Below are 18235 nucleotides of genomic sequence, written 5' to 3' on the forward strand. Positions count from 1 at the left end.
AAAAGTGTTCCTTCTGCTTGCCCCCCACGGCTGCCATGACATCTAGTTGGTCTTATAATGTGCACCAAAGAATGGGAGCCTTGAATTATGATGCAGGGGGACCAGAGGTAATTTAAGTAGACATTGGCCACATCTGCACTCTACATTTAAAGCACTACGATACCACTTTAAATAGTCACAGCTTCCCCCCAAGAACTCTGGAAGCTGTGGTTTGTTAATGGTGCTGAGAGTTTCCCCACCCAGAGCTACAATTCCTTGTTGTTGTTGTTTAGTCGTATCCGACTCTTTGTGACCCCATGGACCAGAGCACGCCAGTCTCTCCTGTCTTCCACTGCCTCCCGCAGTTTGGTCAGACTCATGTTTGTAGCTTCGAGAACACTGTCCAACCATCTCATCCTCTGTCGTCCCCTTCTCCGTGTGTCCTCGATCTTTCCCAACATCAGGGTCTTTTCCAGGGAGTCTTCTCTTCTCATGAGGTGGCCAACGTATTGGAGCCTCAGCTTCAGGATCTGTCCTTCCAGTGAGCACTCGGGGCTGATTTCCTTCAGAATGGATAGGTTTGATCTTCTTGCAGTCCATGGGACTCTCAAGAGTCTCCTCCAGCATGCATAGCTGCCAAGTTCTCCCTTTTTTTAAGGGAAATTCCCTTATGCTGAATAGGCTTCCTCGTGAGAAAAGGGAAAACTTGGCAGCTATGCCAGCATGTGGTTTAAAAATCAAACCCTTTTCAAAGGGAACTCTGAGAATTGTGTCTCCGTGTGGGGAATATGGTTCTCCTAACAACTCTCAGCACCCTTAACAAACTACAGCTCCCAGAATTGTTCGGGGGAAGCCATTGTAGAGGGTAAGGTGGAATTTGACATGGAGCTGCCATGTTGAGAAGCAGCCTTGCTTTCTTTGTAATCCACACTTCCTGAGTCCTCACGTGGGAATGGTGCTCCATGAGAGTTGTAAAGCAAATGCTTCATAATATGCAAGAAAGCAGGAAAGTAATGAATGCTCCAACATGGAAAATACTTGTCAAGTCAGCCCGTGTATGTTAACGCAATATAAACTGCATTTAATTTGTGCTCTTCAAGGAGCGTAGGGGAAAGCAGAACAGACAGATTGAAGTGACCAAGTTTATTAGAAGGAGCCAAGAAGAGTGTGCTAATTCAATATGTGGTTTGGGGTGTAAAAGGAATTCACAGCTTTTATTAGTAGAGTTATTTATTTCTCTGGAAAGGTTTGCAGGAAAGGGTAGGGGGAGGAGTACCTTTGGAGTAGGCTCAAAAGCACCTTACTAAAGTGACAATCCATTAATAAAATGTGCATGTGTTGAGATCACAGAACTCCTATTTGCTTTTGGAGATGATATCCAGGGGGCAGCCTACCTTCTTCCTGTAATCCTACTTGAGTCCAGTCCTGTAATCCTACTTGAGTCCTGCACAGTAATAAACACAGTGGGATGCTTTAATATTACAACAATCAAGTAGGTGACATTATTTTTTTTCTTTTGGGGGGGTGGGCGTATTGTTTAGGAGGCTGCATTCAACACTTTGCATCTCTATAGTTCTGCCAGTTTAAAAGTCTGTATGAAAGCCAGTTTAAAAGTCTGTGATGGAACTGGAAGGAAAGGAATTTTAATATCATTAAATCAAATTGCAGCAATGGGTATGAAAATAAAGAAAAAGCGTGTTTACATAATTTGGTATATATTACCTCATCTAAAAAAAGTTATTTGATTGACCTTTAGCAATCAGCTAGGCCATTTATAAGATTTTTGTAAGTTCTGTATATATCCATAAGTGTCAGACATAATAAATACTTCTAAACAGATGTCTGAATAGTGTCAGAAAGGCAGGACTGTGGAGATTTAAAGCATTTATGGGATCTTGCTCTTGTCTGAGCAGAGCCTTATGAAAGAAGCAACTCAAAGGAAACCCAAAGTAATATATTTTTCCAGTGGTGAAATCTTGACTGTATTGAATACTGCTGAGAATTTTGCCAGTTCCTCCAATAAAGCAAGAATTTCCGTATAGCATAAGCATGACCGTTGAAATCTTTGGAACTTATTTTAAATAAAGACGATGTAATGTTTAAATAGTAGGTGGAATACAAGCAGTGCAGAGGAGGAAATTAGATGGCTTCCATTAATGTTTTTCACATCGTGACAAGTCTGAATTCAGGTCATAGGACATAGAAACAAAATGCTTCATCCCTGAAAGTTAAATGCCAGAGGCAGGAGATGCAATTAATGTTTCAGTGTTGCAGTGAATCTACATAGTATGTACTTGTTACAAATGCTTGGAAGCAGACCCAAGGGAGCTTACAGTCTTCAAGGGTATGAAGCAAAACAACAACAACAACAACAACAACAACAACAACAACAACAACAACAACAACAACAACAACAACAAAATAAACTTATAATAACAATAATAATAACAACAACTTTTTTGTTGTTTATACCCTCCCCATCTGGTTGGGTTTCCCCAGCCACTCTGGACGTCTTACAGCACCTAAAAAATTGCCAAACATTAGTCATTAAAACTTTTCTGATACAGGGTTGCCTTCACTTCCAAAACCCAGTGAACTTTGAGTTGTACTTAGCTAAGTTGTCCTGAAATTCCAATTGAAATTCATAGCCCATTAATTTCACAGGGTCTACACTGAATACGACTGAAACTGGACACAACCCCCTTTTAGGGCATTGATTTCAATGGCAGTTCAGCATATGTGTCAAAACGATCCTCAATTTTTGAAATGAGAAAAACAACCAAGGGGTAAAATGTGGGAAAGCAGAAGTAAACGTGATCAAAGAAAACAATGCAGTTACATGTCATATAGCAATGGTATCGCCCCCCCCCATTAGAACAGAACAGAATAGAATATACTTTATTGTCATTGTACATAGTACAACAAAATTGAATGCCAGCCCATTAAAAAATAATACAAAAACAGAATTACAGCCACACACATACATATACGCTCATCACAACTCCCGGGTACATATTATTTAGTTACAGCATTTAAGATGGTTATAGCTCTTGGATAGAGACTGTTTTTTTTAATCTATTCATAGAATCATAGAATCATAGAGTGGAAGAGACCACAAGGGCCATCCAGTCCAACCCCCTGCCAAGCAGGAAACACCATCAAAGCATTCTTGACATACGGCTGTCAAGCCTCTGCTTAAAGACCTCCAAAGAAGGAGACTCCACCACACTCCTTGGCAGCAAATTCCACTGCCGAACAGCTCTTACTGTCAGGAAGTTCTTCCTAATGTTTAGGTGGAATCTTCTTTCTTGTAGCTTGAATTCCATTGCTCCGTGTCCACTTCTCTGGAGCAGCAGAAAACAACCTTTCTCCCTCCTCTATATGGCATCCTTTTATATAATTGTTCTGTATCTCTTGCCCGAAGGCAACAGTGCAAAAAGACTATATCCAGGATGAGATGAATCCTGTAAAATATTTTTTGCTTTTTTAAGGCAACGGGAGCTGTATAGTTCTTCCAGAGATGGGAGAGGATGGCTGATAATCTTTTGGGCTGTGGTTATGACCTTCTGGAGCACTTTCCTATCCATGACTGTGCAGCTGGAAAACCAAGCACAGATACAGTACCTGTATGTAAGAATGCTCTCTATGGAGCCTCAGTAGAAGGACACCAGCAGTCTCTCACTCAGCTTGTTCTTTTTTAAAAGTCTGAGGAAATATATTCTCTGCTGGGCCTTCTTCACCAGAGCAGTGGTATTCGCGCTCCAGGTCATACTCTGCTCGATGGTAACACCCAATAACTTAAATACAGCCACCCTCTCCGCCCAGTCCCCGCCAATATACAGGGGCTGAATGGCCGCCTTTTTCTTCCTGTAGTCCACCACCACTTCCTTGGTCTTGACAGTATTAAGAAGAAGAAGAGTTTGGATTTGATATCCGGCTTTATCACTACCCAAAGGAGTCTCAAAGCGGCTAACATTCTCCTTTCCCTTCCTCCCCCACAACAAACACTCTGTGATTTGAGTGGGGCTGAGAGACTTCAGAGAAGTGTGACTAGCCCAAGGTCACCCAGCAGCTGCATGTGGAGGAGCGGGGAAGTGAACCCGGTTCCCCAGATTACGAGTCTACTGCTCTTAACCACTACACCACACTGGACCAGGTTAAGGACTAGATTATCATCTCCACACCAACCATAGAGTCTCTCCATCTCGTCCCGATAGACAGACTCATCCCCCCCAGAAATGAGCCCCACCACAGTGGTGTCATCAGCAAACTTGATGATTTTGTTGCTAGAGTGAATAGCTGTACAATCATACGTGTAGAGGGTATAGAGCAGGGGACTCAACACACAACCCTGCGGGGAGCCAGTGTTAACGTTAAGGGCCATTAGATAGCATGTATGAATAGCTTTGGTATGGAGCTCAAAGTGGTTTGTGAAAGGAGGATGTCATTGTGGGGAGTTCCTAAATCGCTCAGCAGCTTCTAAACAATTCCCAAGTGGCAAAATAATTTTGCTTTCTCCCCAGAGAGACCTCAGATGAGAGCGTGAATGATTTGCGGGTGGTTTTAAACTCATTATGAGGACAGCCAGACAATATTGCAGGGGCCTTAAATTAATGGCAGCTTGTAATCAAAAGAAAACACAGGTGGAACTTCATAAGGCAATTTGCATATGCTCAAAGAAAGGAATGAATCTCTCTCTGTGGGGGGGGGGGGGAGAGGAAAGCTCAGTGGTAAAATGCAGATCAAAGTAGGCCACACAGAGCAAGCTGGGTCACTGGCCTGACTCGGGTGAAAGCAGCTTTCAAAGGTGAGCAAGAGCAGACAGGTGATTTTCTTTTCCTTATCCATTGCTTTGTCATGTTTTAGTTAGAATTATCATCTATTTCAACTTCCATCTTGGCCTTCTGTACTATTTCTGCTCCTCCCACAGACCTCAGTGTCAACAGTTGCAACAAAATAGGTATGAAATGTTGGGTGGGGAAAATATGAAAGTGGCCTGTTGCTAAACAGACCGTGGTGTTCTAGCTGTTGATGCTTCCAAATCATTTTGAAAGACTAGATTTTGAAACCAATGCTGGGAACAGTGTAGAGCCTTTTTCAGCACTGTGCGACATCTATTGAGGCTCAAAAGAATTAGTCTGAGCTACCTTAAGTGTCCATGGAAGTGATTTTGAAAGGAATTAATGGTGTGAAGTTACAGCATTTGAAATCAAAGAGTGTGTCTGCATCACAGATGAGCACTGGTTTCATAGTCAATTCCCATTTCCTCAGAGAGCCCTGGGAATGGAGGTTCTTTAAGGAGGTCTCAGGCAGAGTTCTCTACAGGAGGGATGGGTCATAGCTCAGTGGCAGATCATCTGCTTGGCGTGCAGAAGGTCCTTGGTTCAATCCCCAGGTAGGGCTACGAGAGACTCCTGGTTGTAATCCTGGAGAGCTCCTGCCAGTCAGTGTAGGCCAGTGGTTCCCAACAGGTGGTCCGGGGACCCCCAGGGGTCCGCGAGCTATGCCAGAGGGGTCCGTAGGATGCTATTAGAATAAAAAATATATTAAATATATTTTGTATGATAACAGATTTTTTGTTTTGGCCACTTCCTGCATGAGCAGAGTCTAGCGCAAAACTAGAATTAGATAGAGGCAGTAGTTCTGCTGTATGCCGTTAAGTGGTGCTTTACAAACACTACTGTTTGCAAAGAGGCAGCGTGCGCATTCTACTAACGCTCACCTCCCCAAGATGCTTTGCGCGTGTCGGCTTCATTTGTGCGCTACTGCACAGGTACCCTGTCTTCTCCATTCCCCTCCCTCCTCCCTGGCGCGCGCTGCCTCTTTGCAAAACAGTAGTGTTTGTAAACAAAGTGTTGTTTTTCGCGGAAGCTACAGTTCGCGTAGTTAAAAATGGACCGTTGGTTAAAAAGTGGTTCGTTAAAACGACAAAGGCCTACAGATGAAGAGGAAGAAAATGTGTTTGATGTTCAAGCAACTGTAAAAAACGTATAAATATAAAATATAAAAAGACTCTTAATTTGGCTCTCACTTTTTAATTTTAGGATTAGGAATTAATGGGGGTCCTTGTCACAATAGCGGCTCGATGAGGGGTCCTCGAGAAAATTTTGTTGGAAACCCCTGGTGTAGGCGATACTGAGCTTGATGCACCAATGGTCTGAGTCAGTATTTTGTGGCCTCCTTTGGTTCTCTATATGTTGCAGTTACCTCAAGCTCCCAGCAATCGCAACCAGAACAGTACCAATGGGTTATAAGACCTCAGTGCTACCTCCAAAAGTAGAGGTGGACCATATGTTATTCTTCAGAACTAGTCTGCTCTCCAGAAGTGATTTGAGGGTGAGAAGTGTGTTTTCCCACAAAAGTGGTCCTCTCGAGAGATTCCAGGCTGCATAATGAGGTTGGTATCCCCTAGGTAGAATGACCAGAGGGCACTAAACCTGCTACCCACTTTAAATACAATAGTAGTTCTCGAAAATGGCTTATTTATTAAACTTACCTGAAGCTGGTTTAACCACTGCAGAAAAACAAACAAACCCTCAAGCCAAAAATAAGTGAAGCTTGATCCAAAATAGAAACAGCAGTACAAATAACAGATGCATAGTCAGCCTTGGCATACTTGTTGAGGGGGTTGAGGGGCTGGATCTGAAATTGTCAGCCTTTATTGTTTTCTGGAATATCTTTACCAGATGCTTTGTAGAACCAGGTGCCTTTGTTGTGGATACTGCACTCTACATAATTTGAAGATTTCACCTCCTGGTGAGTTTGAAATGTCTTTTATTTTGCAGGGAATTCATTTTCCCTGCAAAAAAATTAATATATTTTCAACCCCACATTGCTATATAATCAAATGGATTGTGATGCTGTTCTCCTTACTACATTGGTGATAGTGATCAGAGGAGGAGGTGACTCTGGACTGACTCCCAATCTTGTTGAGCCAGCCAGGTGCATTTGCTTGCATGTGAGGTGCATATGTGAGGTGTTGTTGCACGCTATCACAGTGTGCCCTTGACATGATGAAAGCTGATTTCAGCACCAGGGCTGGTGGGCAGGAAGAGTCTGGTTTCCCCCCATGGCCACCACACAGGTTCTACTGAAAACAGCTCAACTGGACACATCAATTTTGTTGGAGATTCATTCCCCGTGTCTGCAGTCATGGGATTGTTGTCTATCACATGATGGTGTATGTTTTCATTCCACAGTGTGGGAAGGGTGTTTGTGTTACTGTGTTCTGTGAAATGGGACTATTGTCCTTTGTTCTTTCTCTCTGCTGTCTGATGAGAAAGAGGAAGGAGCTAAGGCAGAATGCTCTGAGTATATTATATGTAAATAAATGTAGATTAGCCAAAATGCTGCGCTACTGAGGTCTGTTACGCAAACTGTGAATACTCTGCGGATCCCTAAGTGTGCTAATGCCTTTTGGCATTAGTTGCTGTAATGTTCGGGCAGAAGAAAGCTTTTGAAGCTCCCGAACGAACGACCAGGAGGGAGAGAACATGCCAGTCGGGCATGTGTCTCTACCAGGGTCCTAAACGAGAGTAGGACACTCCTAACAATTTTTAGGGTAATACCTTCAGTACGTCAACCAAAATTTCACAAGGCTGTATGCAAGGTTTCAAGATCTCATCAGGCTGGAGGTGAGAAACATGTTTTGGCTCCTGTTGAAGCCATGGCTTCTGCATCTGGTCACAGCTTGAGGACAGAAAGAGGGACAAGATAGCACTTAAATGGCCTCCATTAAACACCTGCTATGTAGGCAGTTCCAGAGGGGGTGCATCATCATCATCATTAAAAACCTATATTTATATGGGTACCTACTGAGAAGATCCATAAAAAAACAACTGTAGGAAAAAGAATTATTGTGAAAATAAGAATTTTTTTGGGGAGGGGTGCCAAAATTTGTCCTCACTCAGGGCACCATGTTACCAAAATCTGCCTCTGATGTAGGCATCAGCTTGCAGTGTGGCTTGCTAGAAACATGAAAAATAACAATAGCCCAGTCACCTTTCTTTTTAAAAAAATGCAAAAAAGCTACCCAATTTGGCTGCTCTTGACTTCCCCCCCAGCACACCACCTAAAATTAATTTCCACCTTTGCTAACATGTTGTTGTTTAGTCGTTTAGTTGTGTCCGACTCTTCGTGACCCCATGGACCAGAGCACGCCAGGCACTCCTGTCTTGCACTGCCTCCCGCAGTTTGGTCAAACTCATGGTCGTAACTTCGAGAACACTGTCCAACCATCTCGTCCTCTGTCGTCCCCTTCTCCTTGTGCCCCCCATCTTTCCCAACATCAGGGTCTTTTCCAGGGAGTCTTCTCTTCTCATGAGGTGGCCAAAGTATTGGAGCCTCAGCTTCAGGATCTGTCCTTCCAGTGAGCACTCAGGGCTGATTTCCTTCAGAATGGATAGGTTTGATCTTCTTGCAGTCCATGGGACTCTCAAGAGTCTCCTCCAGCACCATAATTCAAAAGCATCAATTCTTCGGCGATCAGCCTTCTTTATGGTCCAGCTCTCACTTCCATACATCACTACTGGGAAAACCATAGCTTTAACTATACGGACCTTTGTCGGCAAGGTGATGTCTCTGCTTTTTAAGATCCTGTCTAGGTTTGTCTTTGCTAACATAAGGACTTCCTAGTTTCTCTTGTTTCCTGTTTTCTGCCTGTCAAGGGGCTTACGCGTGTCACTCAAGGATGGAAACAGACCTGGGCAAAAAGACTATTCTTGCATTTTTGGAGATGGGTTTAGGGTTGCATCTAAGTGCAGTGCTGGACTTAGCATTACACGTTTTGTCAAATTCATCTTTGCAGACATTTGCAATGGGAGAGTTTAATCCTTTCTTCCCCTGCTGCAGTCTGCGGGGAAATCCTGCCACTGAAGGGATCCCACCAATGGGAGATTTCCCACGAAATGTGACTCTTAGTGCTGCTTAGAAATACCTCTAAAAGAGCTGCTCTCGCCTTCTGGGAGAAAAAAATGGCAGTATTTCTCCCCTCTCCCCTCCAAGTCTTCCTGCTCCTTCCCCCTTTTATTGTGATAATTTGGCATATACCAATTTGGGAAATATATGCTTGACAAGGTAATTTAAAAAAAAATCACCCCAAGTGAGAGTTGTGGAGGTTTAGTTGTTTCATTGTGCATCAGTATGCTGGTGCAGGGCTACAGAAAATAATTGTCAACATAAACCTCCCCCCCTCCGCAAAATCCAGGTGGTGTGTTTCTGCAGAAAGGCAGCAATAGCAGGAAAATGCTTTTATGTTGGGGAAGCCAACCTTTAATTATTTCTGCATTCATACATCTGGAGGAACAAACATGATTAGGAGGTGCAAAATCTCTTGCCAAAATCCCAAATATTCCCCTTTCTCGCTGGGAGACAACAGGAGCAGAGCCCCCAGGATTGCAGAATAGAGTGGAATTGAGAGAATGGTTTTATCAATTCTGATACATGTGTGCAAGTCTGTTTCAAACAGTGCTTTTTTCTTTTAAAAAAATGTTTAGGGGCACTCTCATTTTCCTGCTCAAATTGAAATACTGCCCCTCAATGTGGCCAAACTTAGAGTCACAAAATGTTTAAGGGTATGTGTACCCCTGCATCCCCCCCCCAGGAAAAAAAGCACTGGTTTGAACCATCACCAGTTCTAATGGTCCACTCATAATGCATGAAGAAAAATTGGGTGGCTTCTGAATCAGGAAACTGTCTTTAACATGAATATTTTTTTCAATACACAGCAAACCGCCTGTGCCAGAATACATCTGTTTTTGAATAAGAAGCATTTGTGTTGCTCAGGGGAGAATATGTGTATGTACTCTTGATGTATGTAAAAGGGAAGGGGGGGGAACTTATAGGCTTCCTTAAAACTCTGCAGAGTAATTGTAACTTGTCAGGGAAAGACGTTATAATTATGTCTACTAGAACCTACATCTCCAGGCACACAATGGAATTAATCTTTTCAAAGGTAATTTCATTTTTCAACAATACCATGTATTAGTACGTGGGGTTTTATTGCCCTTTATTTATTTATTTATTTATTTATTTATTTATTTATTTTAAAAAAAAGCAAAAGGAGAAAGCTGTTTTATATTAGTGCAAGGGAAAAAACCCAAATCTCACATCCATACCCTTTGCATTCCCAAAGTGGATACTATTTAGGTGTAGGGTGGGCTGGCAGCGTGTCTCGTAAATGCAAATTTCACAATTTGGTGTTAGCGGAGTGTGTGTGTGTGGGGGGGGAAATACGGAAAATAAAGCTACAGTAATGCACAAGATCTGAGCCTGTGTGTGCTGCTTGCTTCTCCCTGAGTGGCCTCTGAGCACCCAGCATAGCTGCCAAGTTATCCCTTTTTCTAAGGGAAATTCCCTTATGCTGAATAGGCTTCCTCGCGAGAAAAGGGAAAACTTGGCAGCTATGGCACACAGTGAAGCTGCTCATAAAGGGACAGCCCCTTGCAGGATTGAACTTGCGAGGAGGAAGAAGAATACATAGGTTCTCCTCCTTTTCCCACCTCCAACCTCATGCTTAAAATAGGGTTTTAGAAGCCCTTAGTCCTGCCTCCAGATTGCTTTGGATACAGGGCAGGCGGTCCCTGATTGCCCAGGGTGGGTCACCCAAACTGGGGGGCCATGGATTGAGGCCCTGGGCTGGATCAGGGTGCCAGTGCACAGCCTCAATATTTGTGATGAATGTTCATGTGTGAACATGTTCCTAGGTAACTCCAGAGTATTGCTTCATAGTCTCATGAAGACTTGTGCCTGAAAGGCATTGCTTCACACGGAATGTGTAGTTATTACGACTTGATTTTGTAAGAGCCCCGTGATGTTAACCTTCCACTGACAAGACAAAGGCCAGTAGACATGAACGGGACTAATGATGGTCATAGGAAAACTGTAGATGTTGATGTTGTATCTTATGCACTTATCTTATGCACAGCTTCATGAACTTTCTCCCATGGTCAGTGATTGTAATATTGTTAATCTATTTCATAATGAATTTCTATTTATGAGAGACCTCCTGGAAAGATCGGCCGGTAGGGGGAATCTCCTGTTTTAATTAGCCTCTTGCCATTGCCCACTAGCTGTAAATTTATTTTGCCATGTCCAAAATTAATTGTTCCTATTACAGCCAGAGCGGCAGCAAGGACGTTTGATACAATGGTCAAATTTGATAAATGTTTTTGTGATAGGCAGGAAGGCATTATGACTCATATGCCACATGAACACTTTCCTCTGACTTGAGGTCTCTTTTTGCAGCTGATAAAATCTCTTTGTCCATATAAAAATGCAAACCTCCAGCCCCTGGATTTGCAAATGTGCTCTGAAGGTTTAGAAATCAACCAAGCCTAAATTTATGATGTTTTAACATCTTGTGGCTATTAAGTTAATTGGACTGACATTTCCAGCACTTTTGATCACAGTGGTTCTTATCTTACATTATTCACAAGATAATGTTGCCTTGCTTGAATGTGCGAAACTAGTATATATTATCATATAATAATAAAACATTGTGGATTGTTGCCTATTATCGCCTCTGGCAATTAACCAAGAATAGGTGTGAAGATCAAAGGTTGTAAGGCTGTTTGAAGCATGTTCTTTGCACATGGTGCAATGGTTATCCCAGTCACTAACATATGAACGTACAGTAGCTGTTGTCCAGGGATTTATCAACATTCCTTATTTATTAATGGGGAAGATCATAAAATACATGTGGATCTCTGTTTCAGGCATTGTAAATATTAGGATTGTAGCATTTACGTGATTAATCTTCTAAAACTAATTCACTAAACAAATTTGATGTGCTATAATTAATTAGGGAGTCAACTTTGGTATAAAAAATAATAATACTAATAGTTTTAATGTATTTTACATCATCTTAAAAGAAAGATGTCTCCTCCTCTCCCAGGAAGGAGTGCCTCCCAAATATCAAGGTCTAAATAATTGTTTTTCCAGCCAGGCCCAAGTTGTGGAATACAGAGACATCCCTCTGTAAGACTTTTTCATGCCAAGAGACCTATTCAGTTGTTTATAATTCCCTTTCTTAGAGGGGCCAGTCACTCTTGTGTTTATATTCTTTTGCCGTATTTTATGTTGTTCACCACAATGGCATTTTATGTGAGTGGGTGGTATATAAACACTTCTATAAATGAATCAAAATAAAATGTGCAGATTTAATTGATTATTTAATTGACCAGTCCACATGTGACTTGACTATGATTTCAGGACATTATTAGAACGTGGTCTAGTGACTATGAAAGGAGAGGTCTAGGAAAGGGGAAGTTTCTGTAGCTAACAACTCTTTGACATTGAAGCCACCGGGGCTTTGAGCGCAAGCTTGGAATCAATGAGACACCGCCAAGCTCCTTCAGAGGGAGTGCCACCCCACCCAGGAAAGATTGCACTATTATGGCCCCTCAATACCCCTCCCTGATTTAGATGGATGGGGAGAGAGGACGTAGCACTATCCATATCCTGATGGCATCATTCTCCAAATCCACCGATGCCAGTATTAAATAGCATGAGAGGCAGAATAGGCCCTGATGAGATTTCACAACACAAACACCATAGGCCTGAACTGCAGTCTTGCAATAAAACTTTCCACATAAAAGACATGCTTTTCAGTGTTTTTCCAATGTGTTTTTCCATGAAATACATTTTGTATACTTTTTTTTTACATAAAATATGTATTTTTATTTGCACTTAGTCTGCACCAAAATAGCATTGTAAAATCTAGAGAAGTTCAGAACCCAATAAGTAGTTGAATTCTGATCCACAGGCAAGTTGAGTATCAGATGGAGTCAGTCAATTGCAGAAAGCAGTCCCAAGGAACTCCTCCTCCATCAGTGTTCCTAAGTTTCTTTTTGTTCACATTTAGGACATTTTGGTCTTGTGCTCCTTCAAAGCAATTCTGAGTCTAACAACTTTGACTTTGTTTGGTTGAACTTCGGATTAAATTTGCTAAATCCCTTCCTCTTGAGAATTCCGTTAATTCCCGTATTGGGGAGGGGGACACATTTGCCACACTCTCTTTCCCTGCAAGAAGAAGAGAAATGGACAGCCCCTCAGGGGCATAGCTGCCAACTCTCCCGTTTTCCCCGGGAAATCCCCGTTTTTCCAGCTGTTCCTAGTGGAAAAAACGGATTCCCCCCCCCCCCCGGTTTATTCTGGCATGGCGGTTATTTTGGAACTGGGCAAAGCAGCATCAAAAGTCACTTCTGAGCATGCTCCGCCCAGTTCCAAAATGGCGGCAGCGCTACTTCCGGTCTGCTATTTCCGACCCGGTCCCTTATTTCTCTGACAGCAACTTGGCAGGTATGCTCAGGGGTAATGTGGGCAAGCCCATGGGGCAATTTGGGAGCTGAAATGCTGCCATCAACCCACCTCACCACCCGAACCTCATTGGTTTTGGTGAATTTGGTTGAATTATTCTGATTGGCAGATTCTATAGCAGTTATATTTTAATAACTGTAACTTGTTACCCATCTTTCTTGTCTCACATCTTCTTGGGTGTGTTGACAAGTGTCCTTATCAGAACTTTGAATGAAATTGCATCCTGGGAAATGCATTTATTTTCAATGGGACAAAACCAAGGCTGAAGACAGAGCTATAGCCCTTGCATCACTAGAGTTCAATAATGAATAAAAAGCTGGTGCTGGTGCTGCTGTTATTTCCTGTGATGCATGACCTCTCTCCATAGGCTCACTGTACACAGGAAATCCAAAAAAACAAGGTGGAATGGAGTGATCTTGAAAGCTAAAATAATAATAATGGGATGTTGCAGTTTTGTATATACACCAATAGGTTATTTAACAAAGTAGCAACTTATCTGTTAAAGCAATTACAGTCCACAATTCCTCATCCAAATGTATCATGAAAACTGGGGAGGGGGAAGAGAATAAGTTAAGGTACAATGCTAATAAGGAAAGCGCTCAGTTGGATTGATTTTAGGATAGTGGATCTTATTGCTTGCATATGCTGTCCACTTAATAATTTGCCTAGAAGGAACACTCATTGCAAAAGCATAGCATTTATTTTTTCCAGAGGTCACCATATGTAAGCCAGACAGCAGTACAAGTGATATATTATACATGACAACCCTGAATGTTGCTACACAAAGAGATTCCAATTCTCAATGTCCTCTGAGAATTGTTCAATATCCTTGATGGTATCTTATGTCTGGAATACCGGGAATATGGCATTTTTGAAGTCCTTACTAATCAGTCAAGGATAACGTGACATTCATGCAGTTTTGGGATTGTTTCTGCTGGATTACGTTGGTCACTCAGATGGAAGAAGCATGAGATCCTTTGGTGTTTGGAGGATCCTTTTTCTCTGAAATGATCTCAGCAACATATACATAAGATCTCAGCAACTTAGATTATTCATGCTAAGAAATTTGGCAAGCCCATTAAAAGTGTGTGCTTCTTTAATGCTTAAAGTGAGAGTCATGAGGGTGCCATCCTGCTGTTTTCCTTCAAATGTGTGACATCACGTTGGTTCCAAATGACACTTTAGTCTCATGTTTCTCTACAAGCAGGCCTTTGACTGATCAAACAATTATGGCTTTTTAAACACATTTGTGGGAGGGGGGGTTATTGGTTTGGTTTGGTGTTTTTATGTTGTAAACTGCCCTGTGATAATAATAATAATAATAATAATAATAATAATGAAATAATGATAATATTTGCCTGCTCGCCTTGAAAGCTAAACTGAGGGTGCACCTCTCGGCTTCCCCCACCAACCCAGGTGGACAGTCTGAGCTGAGAGTCAACCCCTCATTCCCCACATTCCCTCTCCTGTTCTGGAGGGTAGGACCCATACCAATGGATTCAAGTTACAAGGAAGGAGATTCCAGCTCAACATCAGGAAGAACGTTCTTGACAGTAAGAGCTGTTTGACAGTGGAATGGACTTCCTCCAGAGGTGGTGGACTCTCCTTCCTTGGAGGCTGGATGCCTCTGAGATTCCTGCATTGCAGGTGAATGAGGCTGAGAAACTTCAGAGAAGTGTGACTAGCCCAAGGTCACCCAGCAGCTGCATGTGGAGGAGTGGGGAAGTGAACCCGGTTCACCAGATTACAAGTCCACCGCTCTTAACCACTACACCACACTGGCTCAAATGGTGACTGATATCATACTGCAAAATTATGAAGGGGCAAAAGGGGTGGTGGGCATGCCTAATGCTGGAGAGGATGTCTGGGGGCCAGAGAGAGAATGAATTTCAGTTATATCAGGAGATGGAGTGAATGTTGTGAACAGGGTGTCAATAGCTTTCCTCCAGACTGCTTTCTGTTGATAGCCAAGATTTTGTTGGGTCTAGAATGGTGTCATGTAACACCGTTCTAAGGGCACTCTAGGCAAAACAAAATGGCAGCAGCCATCCAAATGCAGACAGGAGAAGTGCTACTGGTGACTACTGTCCCAACCACAACTTTTGTCGTCGCCACCCAAAAAGGCAGGTGAGGGAAGGCAGTTTCACTTCCTTTGTTCTCTCCTTCTCAATCCCAGCACCAGCACCTAAATTCAAGGGGTGGGAAACAGTTTGGGATTAGACTCATAAAGGGAAGAACAACTGAAAATGAATACGATCAATCTAAGGGTGAAAAAAATGGAAGTGAGATTCTGCAGTTTATTCACAACATGGAGTGTGTGTTTTGTGTGTGGTGCAACTATTTATTTGCCAAAGCAGAAAGGAAATATCTTGGGCCATAGGTTAAGACATCACATGCTTTGGATGTGGAAGGTCCCCAAATTCAGTCCATGGTTATGAAAAGGAAATCTGGATGGGAAAGATTCTTGCCTAACCATTGGCGGAGTTGCTGCAAATCAGAGCCGAGAATCATGTTGAGGAGGCAGGACTTCCTCTTTAGTGTTTTACTACCATGCACACAGATACGTAGCTGCCTAGAAGCCAAAGACTCAGCCGAACCTTTCCTGAGAAGTCAGAACTAACTACACATTTAGTCTTTTCAGGCCTGTACCACCTCAGATTATGAGAAGGGACCACATTTTTCAACACACACACACACACACACACACACACACACACACACACACACACACACACACACGTTGACTAGCATATAGCAAAAAAGTTTTCTCTTAGTCCTCTCCCTGTTTTTTATGCCAAGAAGTATTAAAAATGCAATCTATTACCTACATTCTGGAGAATAATAGCCCCAGAAGGCTGTACCATATGATTATGCTAAATATATAAATCAGCCTTCAGCCATTTAAGCCAGTTTGGAAAATAGTACATATTGTAATATTTTTTTTAAAACTACCAGAACAAAAATGAAACATATTGCAATAGACTGAGTCAAGCATCAGAAATGCTTCGCTTGTCCAAATTTATTTAATGTGGATTTCCCTCCTTTTAATTCCTGTACTGTAGTTTATGTTTCTCATTAGAGCTTTCATTAATAAAATTTGTTGAGTTCATTCTTTAATCCAGACACCCTTTCCTCTTATGAGCCTCCCCCCCCAAAAAAAAACTTAGCTTGCCCTTCTGGGGTGTCTGAATAAGTAAGTCCTACTGTTCTACTAATGACATGGGTAAACTGAATTAAATAAAAACATGAATCCTTGGCATTTAAACGTCGACCTAAACAATCCCAAATCACCCACAGACTGTGCAAATTAACCTTGTGTTTTGGTGTGTTTTCCCACAGCTACACACTCGAGACAACTGCTCTTTTGTGGCAATTGCCCTACATTTCCCTCAACTGTTTCACTTCCGTTATCTCTTCACTTTGCATCCCATAATTCATGGGGATGGATTAATGCAGTTATGCATATGAGGTTGTGAATGTGGGATGACCTCTGTAGAAAAGAATAATTCTGCACTAACAAGTAACGGGCCAACTTCTGCTAAGGGTACTGGGAGGAAAATAACATTCTCTGGCTTTCCAGTTCAGTTCTCAAAAGTTCTGCATGCAGAAGTAGAAAAACAAACCAACTCTAATAAAGTGTAGATGAAGTAACAAAAAGCTTGGGGTTTATTCTTTCTTTTATTATTGATTAAATTTCTGAACCACACTTTATACGGGAATCACAGGGCAATATAATACAATATAAAAGCATAAAAATCCATACTATGGTAACAAACAAATTTTACTGAGTGTGCTTGAACTGATGGACTAATAATTCATACCCAGTTGTCTCCATGTTTGGCTAGATTAATTATTTCTTCCTTCTTCCTCTGCAGGACAATATTTTTAAGCTGGAAGATTCACATTTTGAAAACGGCAGAGGAAAGAGCCCCTATGACCCCAAACTGCTGACGGCTTCTCTTTTGATAGGTAGGATTTAGTTATTTGTTTGTTTGTTTATTTTCATAAAATAGGCTTTATCTATAGTTACCTGCTTCTTCCTGTTCCCGATGGTTATCAGAGGCTCTGCTTCCTTCTTTCAACATCTTCCCAGGGAGAAATGGAATGTGGTTTTATTTGGCTGCATCACAAGTGAAGACACGCTTAATCCTACACAACAATAGCAATCCATAATTTCTGATGATAGACATGCCACTTGGGAAATTCCAATCTTTACAATAGTGCAATCATTACATTATGAATGTGAACTTATGGACAATGGCAACAGTGCAAAATTCTGGTTCTTAAATCATGCACATGGTCTTTGTGTTTAGGGCAGACGCACCCCTTCAGACTCTCTTTGTTGTGTGCTTCGCTGTGCCACCCTCTACCCCCTTACCCAGGAATAATTCTGGGAGGCATGGTGCCTGAATAGGCTGTAGAAAAACCTCACAGGTTTCCTTGCTAGAAAATTGTGGACATTCAACAAAATTAGAATTTGAACATGTGTGGAGGCAGTTGGTATTTCATTATCATGAAGGCACAGGAAATTCAGAAAGTGATTAGTGGCTTGATGTTACCTGAGCAACAAAGATACGCTTTTTAAAGAAAGAACATTGCTCCCTATCTTCTAGATGTTCTTCAGGGGACGGAAAGCATTTCAATATGAGTTTCACTTCTTCTGCACTTAAGAAGAGTAATTCTAAACTTTTAACCAACCCTTGATGCTTTTTCCTGCATCTGAAAGTTCAGGTGATTCCTCCCCTGAGGTCACTGCCTTGCTGCAACTTGCACCCCATATTTACTCAAAACAGAAGGGAGAGAAAGTATGTCTGAAAAGACGGGGATATAAATTAGTGCCTGGGGCAACTTTAATTTGTGGTGCTGCTTCTCCAGAAAGGCTGACTTCCCTATTTGCATTAATATTCAGGCAAGAAAGAGTATGATGGCAAGGGCGTCT

At 42.0% G+C, this 18235-nt stretch overlaps 1 protein-coding gene across 1 annotated transcript in view; it reads left to right on the forward strand.

Annotated features, from left to right (window-relative positions):
• The window catches only part of SEMA3A (semaphorin 3A), a 202286-nt gene that overhangs the window by 112586 nt on the left and 71465 nt on the right, over nt 1-18235 (forward strand). Inside the window, exon 5 of the mRNA XM_035137741.2 lies at nt 17172-17265. Coding sequence (XP_034993632.1) covers nt 17172-17265 — 94 coding nt within the window. The remainder of the gene's footprint in view (nt 1-17171; nt 17266-18235) is intronic.

The sequence above is a fragment of the Zootoca vivipara genome, chromosome 5 (assembly GCF_963506605.1).
Source record: "Zootoca vivipara chromosome 5, rZooViv1.1, whole genome shotgun sequence".
NCBI classification, from domain to species: Eukaryota; Metazoa; Chordata; class Lepidosauria; order Squamata; family Lacertidae; genus Zootoca; species Zootoca vivipara.